A 14,524-nucleotide genomic window follows, 5' to 3' on the forward strand; every position below is an offset into this window, starting at 1 on the left:
GGTCTCAGGGTGTGTACAGTTCACATGACTAGATGGAATAAATTGTACAAATGCATGGATTAGGCACCATACCCATCCCCTTTGACACCCAGTTGGTGACACCCTAATTTCCCCCTGGGATGTGTAGTACCATATCTGCGGCCCTGGGTAGCAGCAGTAATCAATAGATTTTCTCATATCTTTGGGGATTTTGTTCCTTGCTCTTTTGCAGAACTATGTGAGAAATGTGCCTTACAAACCAGACTCCACTTTGAGTATTTACAAGTTACCAGTTTATCAATTCATTAAGTAAGTCGACTAAACGTAGAAAGATTAATGTTACTTCTTCTATGGACCCACTTCATGTCTTGCTTTGTAAACCTCTGCGCGGGATCTCTAAACTACGCAATATACTTTTGGAGACATTTGTAATGCAGCTAAGCTTCTTATTGCCACAAGCCTGCCATGCCCTCTTTGCTCTAGTGCAGAGGTTCTCAAACTCTGTCCTCAGGACCCCACAGGTCACGTTTTCCAGGTCACCCAGCAGGTGCACAGGTGTATTCATTACTCACTGACACATTTTAAAAGATCCACAGGTGGAGCTAAATATTTCACTGATTCTGTGAGGAGACCTGGAAAACATGCACTGTTTGGGGTCCTGAGGACAGAGTTTGAGAACCTGTGCTCTAGTGAATAAAGTATGGTATATTGCTTCCATGGTATACACAACAGCTCTCCTCCATGATAAAAGTATGGGAGTATAACCAACCCTTACTTGGAATCTTGTGAGATTTCTCCTGGGAGGTCTCTTCTATGTTATTCCACATAGCGGAGGCCCCTGATCTGTCCTCCTTTCTTACATATGTTACCTGAGATGTGGTGTTTCCTATAACCCACCCCCCACCACCTATTTTTATTGGTTATTGAAAAAAAACAAAAAACAAAACAGTAGATAGACATGTTTTCATAATGGCATAGAAACCTTTTACATTAATATTTGTTCAGTTCTTTCAAATGTTTTACATTGTTATATACTGGCTTTATATTGGATACTAGGCCTGATTCAGATTTGTACGTAAACCCAAATGCGGGGCACCGCACATGACCCAATCTTTGTCGCAACAGCCTTATTGACATGCTGCAGCCTTTTTTTTTTGGGGGGGGGGGGTTTCTGTTGGGCAATGTTCCTAAAAATGGGGCATGTCGGCCCAGTTTTCTGGGAGTGTGGAGGCCAGTGTTTGCCTTGTGGCGCAGATTTACTGGTCTCTGCTACGGATGTGGGACAGCCATTCTGAGTAACCGGAGGGTTTCTCATATGGCCAGTGTTCTCGCAAGTGATACGATGCTGCTGCCTTCTCGGACGCAGGAGGCCTCTGTTTACACAAGACTCCTCCTGTAGCCTTAGCATATTATCATACAGCAGCTGCGTCCAAATGCAAAGGTAAATGAGGAAATACAACATGTTTGATTTCAGCGATGCCTTGGCGTCTGGGGATTGAGGAATTGAGCCAATACAAAGCAGATGTATGGGAGCCTTAACTTGGGATAGTGCAAACCAGTCCCACTGCCCCAGAGGAATGTAAAAGTGCATCAGCATCCTAATCAATATGTGCTGAACTGAAAAAGATACAGGGAACAGATTTAAGTATAAAAGTGATTTTAGGTGGTGGTACTGGTTAGTGTTTGAAAGTTGTGCTTTCAGCAAGTAAGTCTGACTGACTGCTGCCCCAACAACATGCTGGGGTGAAAGGAGAGTACTTTTCCTGGCACACGGAAACAAATTCACATTGTACTTTGAATCGATATAATGTTCACAGAGGACATTGAATCCGTTTGTCCCCACAGCTCTCTTTTAAGTCTTACGGATGCAGCAAATATCTAGCTGAAAAAGGATGTTATTCATTCACTGCCATCCAGGTTTATTTAGCTCCATGATAAAGCCATATTGTATATTAATGTCAAAACAGACTTTACTTAAAAGCTTTTTAGTTGTGCTCCAATTTGTGTGCTATTACGAGTGATTGAAATCTCTCCAGCTCTTTCTTCTAGATCTGATTTGCTTACTTAACAGAACTAATTTAGTGATTGACTTGATAATCGATTTATCAAGGCAACACCTAAAGGCTACTAGCAATTTTGTGCAGTTGGACTGTGCCACGATATCCTTGCCCTCTGTCATCCTATGTTAAGTGTTGATAATGAAGAATTTAGCTTTAATTGAGCCAGTGACTTCCGTGTAACACATCATAATTCTGATTAGTAATGGAGATTTTTATCATTTATTTGATTCTTGCTCAGAAAACAATTAGTTGTGTCCCCCTACCCTCAGCTGCTTAGCATGGCAGCAAATTGGTGCAGCTATTAATTCTCACACAGAGAATTGAGTGGATCAGCTTATAGGATGTAATGAGAACCAGACTATGTTTAAAACGATCTTCTCCTGCCCCCTCCTTTTCTTTCTCCTCACTATCCTTCCCCATTGTTTCATTAGCAGTCAGTGGAGTCTCGCTAGGATATTTTATTTCCTTCCTTCCCTTTCGCATGCTAAGTGAAGCATTGTCATCAGAAGAGCTCATCAGCTGCCCCTCCTCTGTCTAATGTTGGATAAATTGAAGCCCAAAAAAAAACAAAACCCACAGATTAGCTCAGGAGCGCTGGTGCAGAGGTGACTGCAGCTATACTAAGGAGCAACCATTTTTATTCATCCGCTTTTATTACATCATTGACTAATAACTGCATTTACCATCGTTTACCAGAATGCCACGTTATAATCCATTTAATAAACTGTATGTTATCTGTGGAACCTATTTATGTAAAGATGCATACAAGCTAGCTGTAGAATGTGCACACATTGCTCTGTAAGCTGGGAGACCGAGACGTTTAAAAAATTGAATTTGAGCTGACAGGGGATTTTGAATCTGTGTTTCCCGCAAAGGCAGGTGTTATGTCTCAACATTTATAAAGCTCCGCTACAAACTCTGATCTCACAAACAATAGGAATTTAATGGTGGGAAAACAGGAGACAAGACAGCTGTGTGTCTTGGCCTGAAGATTTTCTATAGCGCTACACTAGACAGGTTGTTACCACTGAGAATTATCGCCTGCAAAAAAAAAAAAGTGCAACATTTTCCAGCAGTAACAGAAGCTGCCATGATCAGTGTCTTTTTATTCATTACTTCGTAAGGCGCACATCCACTAGGCGATATTAATGAGCGGTTAAACGATAATGTTATCGTTCAGTTGCTCATTAATCGTGCAGTAATTATTCACTGTAATTTTGGAAACGACCAGCGATGCGCGCTCCCGCTTGTCGTTTCCGACATCAATCATCGCCTGAATAACGACAGATTGACCATGTTCAGGGATGAGGGGGGGTGACTACACTGAACGATATATCGTACTGTCGTTCTACTATCTGCTAGTGGATGTGTCCCTTTAGGCTATCAGACTCCTGCATTTTGTATCCGAGATTTAAACCGTTGACTATAATCACCCATGTGTCCTGCTGTTTGTGCCAATATATTGCACTTGATTAGCCTAACAAACGAATTACCCAATAATGTTTACTACACTTATGCATATATGATTGATTTACAAGAGTGTTCTTATATACGTGTCAACACAAATTACATTTTATAATTAGGACAGCAATGATCAGAATACATATGTAATTACAAGTCCACAGCATGCTGCTGATTGCAGACAAAGTTCTGTAATAACCTCCTTTAGTCACGGACAATAATGATTAGACAGTCCCGTTAGTAGCAACTTGCTGTAGACTATTTTTTTTTTCCTTGATCCCATTCACATTTTTATTAGGTAACTGGTACACAAAATTTTATTTACTTTGTCAAGAGCTTAAAAAGAAACTTGCAGGTCCCATTGTAAAATACATGGCACCAAATTGTCTAGGGAAGTATCCCCTCCCATCATTTACCTTACGGTTGCCGATAGATCCCCTTCAGTAGATGTACCGTGACGTCGACAGCTACTATCCACGTGGGAATAGTAACCTGTGGCGAGCGAAGCGAGCTACTGTGCCTGAAGCGTGGAGAGCGTACACATTTCTATTATTGGTGGCCAGATACTACAGTTGAGACAAAATAACAGCTGTTAGGGCATGGAACCGCACTTCCGCACTCACTCCACATCACGTCCAATACATTCACTGGAGGGGATCTATACACCACCCTTACCTTACTGGGCTGGTTGCCTGTTCTCTCTTGATGTCTGCAGCACATCCTGCACAGAGAGGCAGAGAACATAAGAGTTTTCATCCTCTATGAGCAGAATCTAATCTTGGAGCATATGAATGCTGGCTTGCGCGTTTGGCATGACAGGACTTCAAATGCCTTGCGTTGTCACTGGTCACACAGCTTGGAGCTCATTAAGCTCCCGCTGACAAAGGACACTGCACAGTTTTCCTCCTGTAGCTCAGAAGAGATGGTAGTGTATGTTCTTTAGGTTAAGGATTTTTCTACTAATATGTAATAGAGCTATAACAGAGATATATAATAAATGCTTAACACTCCAAGTTACAAGGTGAAGAAAATAGTCTTCGCTCCAATGTTTTGTTTCGATACTGGTTATTGTCCTACAGAAGACTCCTCACAAAGGCCCTGTAGACCCACCATCCCTGTGTAACACTGCCAGGAATAATGTAAATCAGTGTAATAAAATATTAAAATGCGTAAGCTAAAAACATTATATCAACCAAAATTTTACATATTAACTGTAGTAGAAATAAAACCATTAGATTAACATGTAGAGTATATCACCTCATGGATTCATAGGAACAGCTGCTAGTGGATTAGTTACCCAAAACAAAACAAATGTTTTACAATATATAAATATACAAATACACAGAAGATAGTTAACATCTATAATCCCATATGGAATCATAGGTACAGCTGCTAGATAATTATATGTTTTCATATTTCAAAATATATCCAAACACAAAACAAATGCCGCATATACATTGACAACCATCTGCATTAATATTAGACCAAGGTAAACTATAGTCTGTATAATATAATGTCAAGCTCAGCATAGGACAAATTAAACTACAGCAGAGGTCGGCATCCCTTGACACGTGCACCAGACATGGAGTAGTTTTAAGTGGCACCCCGGAAGATTTACCAGCCAGGACCAGTATGCAAGTTCCAGAGTTAAATTTAGACCTTGGCATTTCAGAATTATAGGAGCAATTTTGTTTATTCCATTGCAGATGGCAGACAATGGCAATAAACCTAAACCAATTTTGCCCATAAACTCAGTTGTGTATTGGTCTTGCCAGCTGCCGCCAACTCTTTGACCCTCCTATCTCACTATTTCCCTCATTTTATAGTTGTGTGATTTTAAATATGTTACATATCTTTTATAATGAAAATTATGGGAAGTCTATATTTGTTGGACCTATTGTTATTACGCATCATATATTCTGTAAATAAGCACACCATGCTTAGCTCGATTTTAGCTGGCACACAAATGCCAACCACTGTCCTACAGTAATGCAACAAACTGAATGAGAAAGAAGTATACTCACCAGTTCATACAGTATAATAATAAAATGTAGTATAACATTGTGCAGCTATGTAAACAGCTGCTAGTTAATGAATGAAAGGAGGATGGAGAGTATATTCATGTGTCAAAAATATACCCAGTGCAAATCTAAACAAATGCACCACAGTATATAAAGCTGAAGAAAACAAGCATTCCACGTGTATAGTGAATCAATGTAAACTGTAATCTGTGTAATGTCAAACATAGGAGTTATAATAAATGAGAAATAATTCTACTGACTGGTTCATGCAGCACAATATAAAGCATAATGTATAATTATGCAGCATAAATAAACAGCAACTCAATTCTGAGAAATATGGGGGTTTATACTAAATCTTAAGATCTTAATCAAAAGACCTAAAAAGCAAAGAAGTGCATTAAATATAGCTGTGAGCATATAATACCAGGAGTTAAGCATAGTCTCAAAGGAAGAGATTCAATTATGTGCAATGGCTGCTATGTGCGTTCTGGAACAGCACATTGCGATCACCAAAACCGTTAATATTGCTGCAAATCCTTAGAGGTGCATAGGAAAATCAGTAATGTAATATACTGCAACGTCTGCAATACTCATCGTAACCCAGCATCGAGCAGAAGTGCATCGTCCCCAAAGTGTTAAAAACTCATCAGTGGGGAAACTCAATCATACGGGAGTATTCAATTACTGGCGATCTCTGTGACGTGCACAGGATATTTGGTGATGTCATGGTACTGTATTTTAACATGATGTACACAGCTGAACATAGAGGACAATAGAATATGCCCCATAGAGTAAAGAACCAGGACTTCACTGTGTGTGTGTGTGTGTGTGTGTATATATTCTATATATATATATATATATATGTATATTTGTGCGTGTGTATGTATATATATATATATATATATATATATATATGCGTGTGTACATAGTATATGTATACTGTTTATTCCAAAATTTCGCTGGCTACTGCCTCTTTCATCAGGTGTTAATTAGCCATTGAAACGTTGGTCTAAATTGGATTGTGTCTTACCACATTGAAGTCCCTGAGTGTCATCCTTTTTCTTATGTTGTATAGAGTATTGTGCTCTATATTGGTAAGAAACTGGGCAAAGCAATGCTTTATTTAGCCATAACTGTTTATCAAACATGGTTGTAGGTGACAGACAACCCAATATCTGCTTATTTACATCTGAAAACATGAGTTGCCATGGTTTATGAGGTAAGTTAACAATCATCTATAAACTTCAGTTGAACGTTGTATTCCATAAGCCACAAATAATAAATGGCAAACTACATGGGAAATCTCTCTACTGTGCAGCCTTAGGGCAGGAGTCAATTAGCACAGTTAACTGAACGGGTGCTAATTGATCTCCTGCCCGTATTCAATTAGTCCTGCTTTTTGGGGATTTCTTTTCAGGGTCTCCTTAGACCCAAAAAGAAATCCACGTTAACTATTTTGTTATTTGTGATAACTGCCCGTTAACTTACAGGAACTTATCACATGGGCTAACAAGGCTATCTGACGAATGCAAAAGGCTATTGAATAGCCCGAGGCTACTTCCCATTATTACCCGCTGTAATTTACCACGGGCAATTGGATACCTCCCTTAATTTCTTAATAAAGTGTAAAAAGGAAAGGATTCATATGCATATGTTTTCTTCCTTGCATTATTATACTTTCCCTTTCATTGTACAAAATACTTCAAATATTTCATTTGTTTAAAGAAAGTATTCAATCTTCAAACTTGATACAAAGATCAAATACAGGTATTGCAACAAAAGATTAAATAAATTCTTCCAATCCTTGGGCTAGTGGATAGTATGTCTTGTGCATCCTATATTGTGTTTCTCCTTCCCTATTCAATAATACGTGTTTACTTATCTCAGACTGTCAGCAACCTCATTAGTATACTGACACTTCAATGAATGCCTGTTGGCAGGTCTATGCTTGAGCTTGCCACTCAATACCTCCCTGTCCCTTACATCAGTCAAACCCACCATCTATTACAAGCATGTTCTATGCTTACTTTGCCTGCTAATCGTGTAGTAAGGTTATAAAGGAAAGGCCTATGTTCATTAGTATAGGGGCTTCCTTTAACAAGGTAGAGGGGAAGTTACTGTGTGACAAGTTCAATCTGATGTCTACCCTGGAAATAGGCATCGCTGGCTAAAACAAAGTGCTTGATGGATAGCTCTGACATAGACTCTCCTCAGCAGGGGATGCCATGGAGTGTCAGCGTGCTAATGAGGCTGTTGATAAACATAGCCTGAAAGATAAGGAGCGCAGGTTTTTCTTAAAGGGTAGGGGACGGATAGCAAAATATTAATTTAGTTTGCGGTCCCTTACGCAATGTTTTCCTGGCTATTTTGGCGGTGCTAACAATGGGCAGCACAGACGGTGTAATGGTTAGCGTTACTGCCTCACAGCACTGAGGTCATGGGTTCTATTCCCACCACGGCCCTATCTGTGCAGAGTTTGTGTATTCTCCCTGTGCTTGCGTGGGTTTCCTCCGGGTGCTCCGGTTTCCTCCCACATGCTAAAAATATACTGGTAGGTTAATTGGCTCCCAGCAAAAAAAAAAAAAAAATTACCCCTAGTATGTATGTGTGTGAGCATGTGTTAGGGAACATAGATTGTAAGCTCCACTGGGGCAGGGACTGATGTGATTGACCAACTATTCTCTGTAAAGCGCTGCGGAATATGTGTGCGCTATATAAATAACTGGTAATAAATAAGCGGTGTATCCTACCAGCAGTATCCCCCAATGCTCCCCCAGTAACACAGTTAATTGCATGTCTCCCATTGAATTTTTAACCAGAAACTTTTGCCAGAGGTTAATACTCATGTTATTTCTTCCCTTTTTATACAGTGGATGATCCAGAAACCTTATAAAGTGGCCACGTTTTTTGGATGCATCGGCACAGATAAGTTTGGAGAGATCTTGAAGAAGAAAGCAGAAGAGGCCCATGTTGATGCCCACTACTATGAGCAAAGTGAGCAGCCCACAGGCACGTGCGCTGCTTGTATTACCGGAGACAACAGGTCAGCTACCTCCTTCTATTTCTTCAGCATGTCAGCATTTACTTCTACATTGTATGTGCACTGATGCATTGCTGTTGGCTAGTGAACAGGAAAACTACTATAGACTCTAAGCAGATTGGTCACTGGCATTGGCAGATGTTATTTAAAGTATCGGAGTGTAACTATGTTTGCAGTTTGTGTTTTATTGGCCATGATTAAGGTGCCCATACACTTGGTTCTTCCAGCCAATTGACCACACCACAACTTACTGTGTGTATGGAACCTGAAGAAATTCTGTCCTGAACTACATGTTGTTGGCGTCTTTCAGATGATTTTGGTAGAAGGAATATCCAGTTGGCCCATAACTATGTCTAACCATGTATGTAGTCGTCCTCTACCTCAAAGGATGTGACTGCTCTGTATTTTTCTACGCAAGATCATTTTATTTTGGCTAGGACATATGGATCCGGCTGCTTGGCAGAGATCCTGAGCAGCCAAACCCTCCAGTGTATGGGCACCTTCAGATCTGGAGAAGTATGTGTTCTGTGATGTTCAACTTATAGGTAAACAAATATAAACTGAGCAAATGCTGTTTTGAAGTCATGATGTCCTACTGTGATAAAGGATTACTTCCCTCTCAAAGCAAGGTTAAAATAAGGATAATTTCCCCCCATACTAAATTAGTTAGTCCATGCAAGAGAGTAGAGGAGAACTCCTCATCATTCCTTATTTGTAAGGTGCCGCAAGACTCCAGACATCCAGAATTACTGATCATACAAATTACACACAATTAAGGTTTGGACGTGAGAAAGGTTAGAGATCACCTTGGTCTTATAGATGATAGAGCATGCCTTATTATTCCTCTGTGTAGGGGTAACCATGTGTATTTAGTTCAGCTTCCCAAATATATATCATGGAAGGTATATTGCTTCTGATTAAAATATGCACATCTAATTATCATGTTGCTTGCACGTTTTAGAAGATGTCCATTTTTATAAGTGTCCATAACTAAATGTCAGCTGAATGGTGGTATGTGATGATGTCAGAGATCTGTAAGAGTGGCTGGGATTTACAATAATATACCAGAAATGTTTCCATCTTTTTCAGCTCTCTTTGTTGTAGATTAAGGTATGTAATGTGGTGTTACTGGGTATGTTTAGTGTTTGCAGTGACACACATCAAGGTGGAATTTGGGATGTATGTAAATGCTTCATGGTCACTGTTAGGGCACCATTGCACGACCAATATTCCTTTACTAAAAAAAATTACTATTTTGTTTACAGGAATAACAACACCACCCTAACACTTGACCCACATTTTTCCAGGTCTCTGGTAGCAAACCTGGCTGCTGCTAATTGCTATGCTAAAACAAAGCACCTCGACCTGAAGGAAAACTGGCAGCTGGTAGAAAAAGCAAAAGTTTACTACATTGCAGTAAGTGGCTTTTTATTATCATGTTTTGTTGTTTTTGGTGTTGGAGCATATTGTAGATTTAGGAGATGGAAGGTAGGGCGGGGATGCTGGAGTTTATTTATGGATACTTACATTTTATTTGCAATCCTATTTTTGTCAAGCATTACACAGTAAAGTGTAAATATAAATGCTTCTTTTTTGGGAAACATTCTTCCACTCTTGCAGTTGAGCTAGGATTTGGCGTCATTATGGTTACATATTCTTGCTGTAGAACCTAGAAAATGTTAATGGGGAATCTCTGAACATGTTTACTGAAAAAGCTTTGTATAGTCCTCTATTTGTTTACGGAAGCATCTCAGAGAAGTATAGTCTGCATAATAAACATACTTTATTAACATTACTCTTTAAGTTGTTATTAATGATTTCGTTTGCTGAATGTTTTATGACAACCACAGTGACGTGATGTAGTGAGCAGACAGGCTTTGGAATGCCCCTCTTCTGTTCATAGCATAATCTTACCACCCTTTCCTTCCTCAGCAATCACATGACCACTTAGGGGCACTATGACTGACTGGCTTAAGGCCCCTACACACTACACGATATTGCTAACTATTTGGCTGATTCCGACGCATCGGAAGGATAAATGGTCAATATTGTGCAGTGTGTATGGACTACATTGTGTAGTGCGCGCTCCTGTAGGGTCGATAACCACATCGCCTGGTCTTTTGTACATGCAGGAAGATCAGGCAATGCAGCTGACTATCCCATGCAGCGCTATACGGCAGGGGTCGGTATATCAGGTGGTTGGACACTGGACCACCTTATATGTCGTCCCGTCTGCGCTGGGATCGTGGGTCGCTGGGTACACAATTGTTTAGTGTGTGCCCAGCTTTAGACTGAGAGGTCAAGTACACTCTTGGGGGTAAATTTACTAAGATTCGAGATGGTCCCGATTTTCAAAGTAATTTATCTCGCTGGTACTCGCCAAAAGTCTGGTGATTTAATCCCTTTTTTTTACCAAATTTACCAACAGACGATTTGAGGCTAAACGAGTTGGCCGATGATGAAGCAGAACGAAATATCTCTCCCAATTATCTCGTTTTGCAGGATATTACTCCCCCGAGATTTCAGTGTTTTCTGTCTGCAAATCTCTCCCGAGCTAGCAGCCTGCACATATCAGTGAGATATCTGTTGGCTGCTTGTGTGTTAAGACTTGTTAAAAAGGGTTAAATGTTTTTTTAAAAAATGACGTGAGGTTTCCTCCCCCCCCCTTTCCCCCCAAAAGACTAACCAGCCCCAGGCTTGCCAGCCTGTCCAGGTTCTTAAATTTACAGGGAAAAAAATGTGTAGGGTTCCAATGTAAATTTACAAACCAGCAGCAGGGACAGAGCTGGTTTTAAATATACAGAGAAAAAAAATGGCGTATATTTAAAACCAGCCCTGGACCCTTTCTAACAGGGGACTGATGCCACAGCCAGGGGTGCCCTTTCACCGGTCCCCCCAGCTGCAGCATCAGCCCTGACCTTTAGTCAGCCCAGGCCAGGGATCCCTGGGGAGTTGTGGACCCCCCCAATAAAGGGGTCACCCTCTCCAGGGCACCCCTGGCCTAGGCTTATAGCCTGGGGCTATCCCCGGCGCCCTAGGGCGGTGTGTGCCGGGTTGATAGTGTATGTGTAGTGTAAAAGAAAGGGTTAAATATTCTTTAGTTGTGGAACAACAGGTACCAGCAAGCCTCCACATGCTGGTATTTTGAGAACCACAAATATCAGCATGCGGGACATTACGGGCCCACTGGCACTTGTAGCTCCACAACCAAAGCAATACGTAATAAACACAACATACACCGTGACAGTAAAATTTTATTATAACATACATGCACACTCACTGTCACACTCACTATCACACATACTCACCTTGTATCCGAAGTAATCCATAGGGGTACCTATAAAAAAAATCCATACTTGTCATCTCGATTCCTGGTAAATTTGAGAGATGTAGGTTTTAGGTGAAAAGTACTTCCGATTTGGCCCGATGGTGATTTGATTCGAGATTGCGATCTCACCCGAGTTGTATGAGTGAGATGAGACAAATCTCTCTCTAACTCATCTGACTTTGCCTTTAGTAAATTTGCAAGCAGGAAAAAAATGAATAAATCACCCGAGATGGTTATAGGGGGACACCCTGGAGTGAGTGCTGAAATAGTCTGTCTCATACACTGCCAAGGTACAAATACGATTACTTAAAAAATAAAAAAAAAGTCTGTGGCATTTTAACCTAAAATGCTAATTTCCTTCTACAAAACACTTAGAAGGAAATGTGCATAATAATAAATATCATTGCAGTAGATGTGTGGTGTTAGTTTACACTTAATCCAGCATTTTCTATCACTCCTCCGCAGCAGTTTGCCACTTTCATGGGGGAGTTTCTCTGTCTGAGCAGATTAAATTTAGCATTATTCAAAATGTTATCCATCCCCTTGTATAGTGCTACACAAATACAGTACATTTTAATTCACATTGCATGGATCACCATATTTCCCAATTACTAATGCTATGGGGTACTGCTATTATGTCCACCATTGCTGTTACTGTATATCCCACTACCATTATACTGAAAGCATTTCATTACAATATACAATAATCTGCAACTACTGTTAATTAGCATCCGAAACACCCTGCTCTACTGCTGAGAGAGAGGACTTGTGTATTGCAGTCACTCTATAATCTGATACTGATTATGTATTGACTGCAACACACAATTTATATTTTTCTCACAAGTCCCCGAGTGCCGCTGTTTGTTTACAAATCATTGCTATCCATTTCTGTGCCAGAGTGCCGATCCGAAGCTGCAACCATTTATGTACATTTTGGCCGTTTTGTAGCCTGTCCACAAACTTTGATATTTGTGCATCATGGAGGATATTCTTGGACTTGTAGTTCCATAACAGCTGGGTTGTACAGCCTATAACATTTCACCAAAAATATAGTCATACATATAAGGATCAGTGCAAAGTGATTAATCATTGAGAATTCATTTCATTACTGCAATCTGTTTGCTGGTGCTTTCTGATTGCTGGGAGTGAATCACATGACCTGAATAGCTACTTCAGTTACAGTGCACCCGTGCGTAGTTTACTTTGCTAGCACAGTGGTTTCCAAACTCAGTCCTCAAGGTGCCCTAACAGTCCAGGTTTTAAGGATATCAATGCTTAAGCACAGGAAACTTAATTACCACCTTAGTCAAATTGATTATACCATCTCTGCATTAACATGGATATCCTTAAAACCTGAACTGTTAGGGTGCCTTGAGATAGAGTTTGGGAAACCCTGTGCTAGAATAATGTTTATTCTCAGAGCGCCAAATTCAAATCTGAGAACAGAAAAAGTTGAACTATGGTAGACAAACGGAAAGTAGGAGTTTTCACAACACTAAAAGTTGCACCTTTGAACGGTCCGCTCAGTACAGTATACAGTCTTGCACTGTGGCCTGTCTAATGTAGATAGTAACGAGCACAAATCAAATTTATTCAGTAATGTGGGTCTCTATATGCTAGTTGTTGTTTGTTTTTTCTTTGTTTTGTTTTTTAATGCTAAATGCTTATAAATGTTTCAACATTGCCCTATTTGTAAAATGTTACATGGCAGCAAGGGGTATTTTGAAAAGAGCAGCAGCTCGTGACTGAGACGAAGTAATGTTGGGTTTGTCATGTGCGCACTGTACATTGAGGATATCACACAAACCAATTTTGTACAATGACCTGAAACAGAAGGTAAAGTTGGCTCTGCCCAAATGAGCTTTCCATCTAATGCTGGGTACACACTAGACCAGTGGTTCCCAAACTGCGTGACTCAGGGCACTTGCAGGGATGCCACAGGTTGGTGGTCCAGAACCAAATCAAATTATTTATGGTCAGGCAAAACCAGTGCTGGCGGTTGCCAATTATAAATGACATTGGCAAACAATATAGCCCTGACCACCACCACAAACCTGACCCCAAGGTGACAGTTAAACACAATTTACATAATTTAATAATGTTTGCTAAGTATCTCAATAAGAAACGTTTGGCCTAGGGCGTGCCCTGAAAAAAATGGTGATACTATAGGGCTTTGTGATACAAGAAAGTTTGGGAACCACTGCACTACACAATAAATCATTTGATCCCGCAGACCTGAGCAATATATTGGGTACATCGTCTAGTGTGTACCAATTATATGCGTACTCCTGCGAGTAGTTAGCAACATCGCCTAGTGCAGGGCCGACGGGTGTGACTCTAATGATGTCATGCTGCAGAATGCAGCATGACATGTCCCTCCCCCTCGTCGGACCCAGCATCGGCAAGTTTGTATGAACTTGCCAGGTCCCGTCGCTGACCATGTCGCTCTGGGTACACATAGTCTGTGTACCCAGTTTTGGAGGTGTGGACCAATTAATACATAAAGGAATAACAATTATAGTTGTTGGTGATTAAAGTACATATGGCGTATTATTATTTGCCACTGTGCCTGGTAATTATAAAATTGTTTTGTAACAAATACATGTTTGATAGCAAGTCATCTCAATAAGCTGTC

At 40.4% G+C, this 14,524-nt stretch overlaps 1 protein-coding gene across 4 annotated transcripts in view; it reads left to right on the forward strand.

The window, feature by feature from the left end:
* The window catches only part of ADK (adenosine kinase), a 266,402-nt gene that overhangs the window by 164,822 nt on the left and 87,056 nt on the right, over positions 1-14,524 (forward strand). For 2 of the 4 annotated variants that reach the window (XM_088474983.1, XM_088474987.1), the window contains exons 5-6: positions 8,392-8,564; positions 9,827-9,977. In XM_088474983.1, coding sequence (XP_088331109.1) covers positions 8,392-8,564; positions 9,827-9,977 — 324 coding nt within the window. Of the gene's footprint in view, positions 1-8,391; positions 8,565-9,650; positions 9,672-9,826; positions 9,978-14,524 lie in introns of all 4 variants that reach the window. The other 2 variants (XM_088474985.1, XM_088474986.1) reach the window with 2 other exon arrangements.

The sequence above is a fragment of the Taudactylus pleione genome, unplaced genomic scaffold, assembly GCF_031769625.1.
Source record: "Taudactylus pleione unplaced genomic scaffold, aTauple2 ptg000157l, whole genome shotgun sequence".
Lineage (NCBI taxonomy): Eukaryota > Metazoa > Chordata > Amphibia > Anura > Myobatrachidae > Taudactylus > Taudactylus pleione.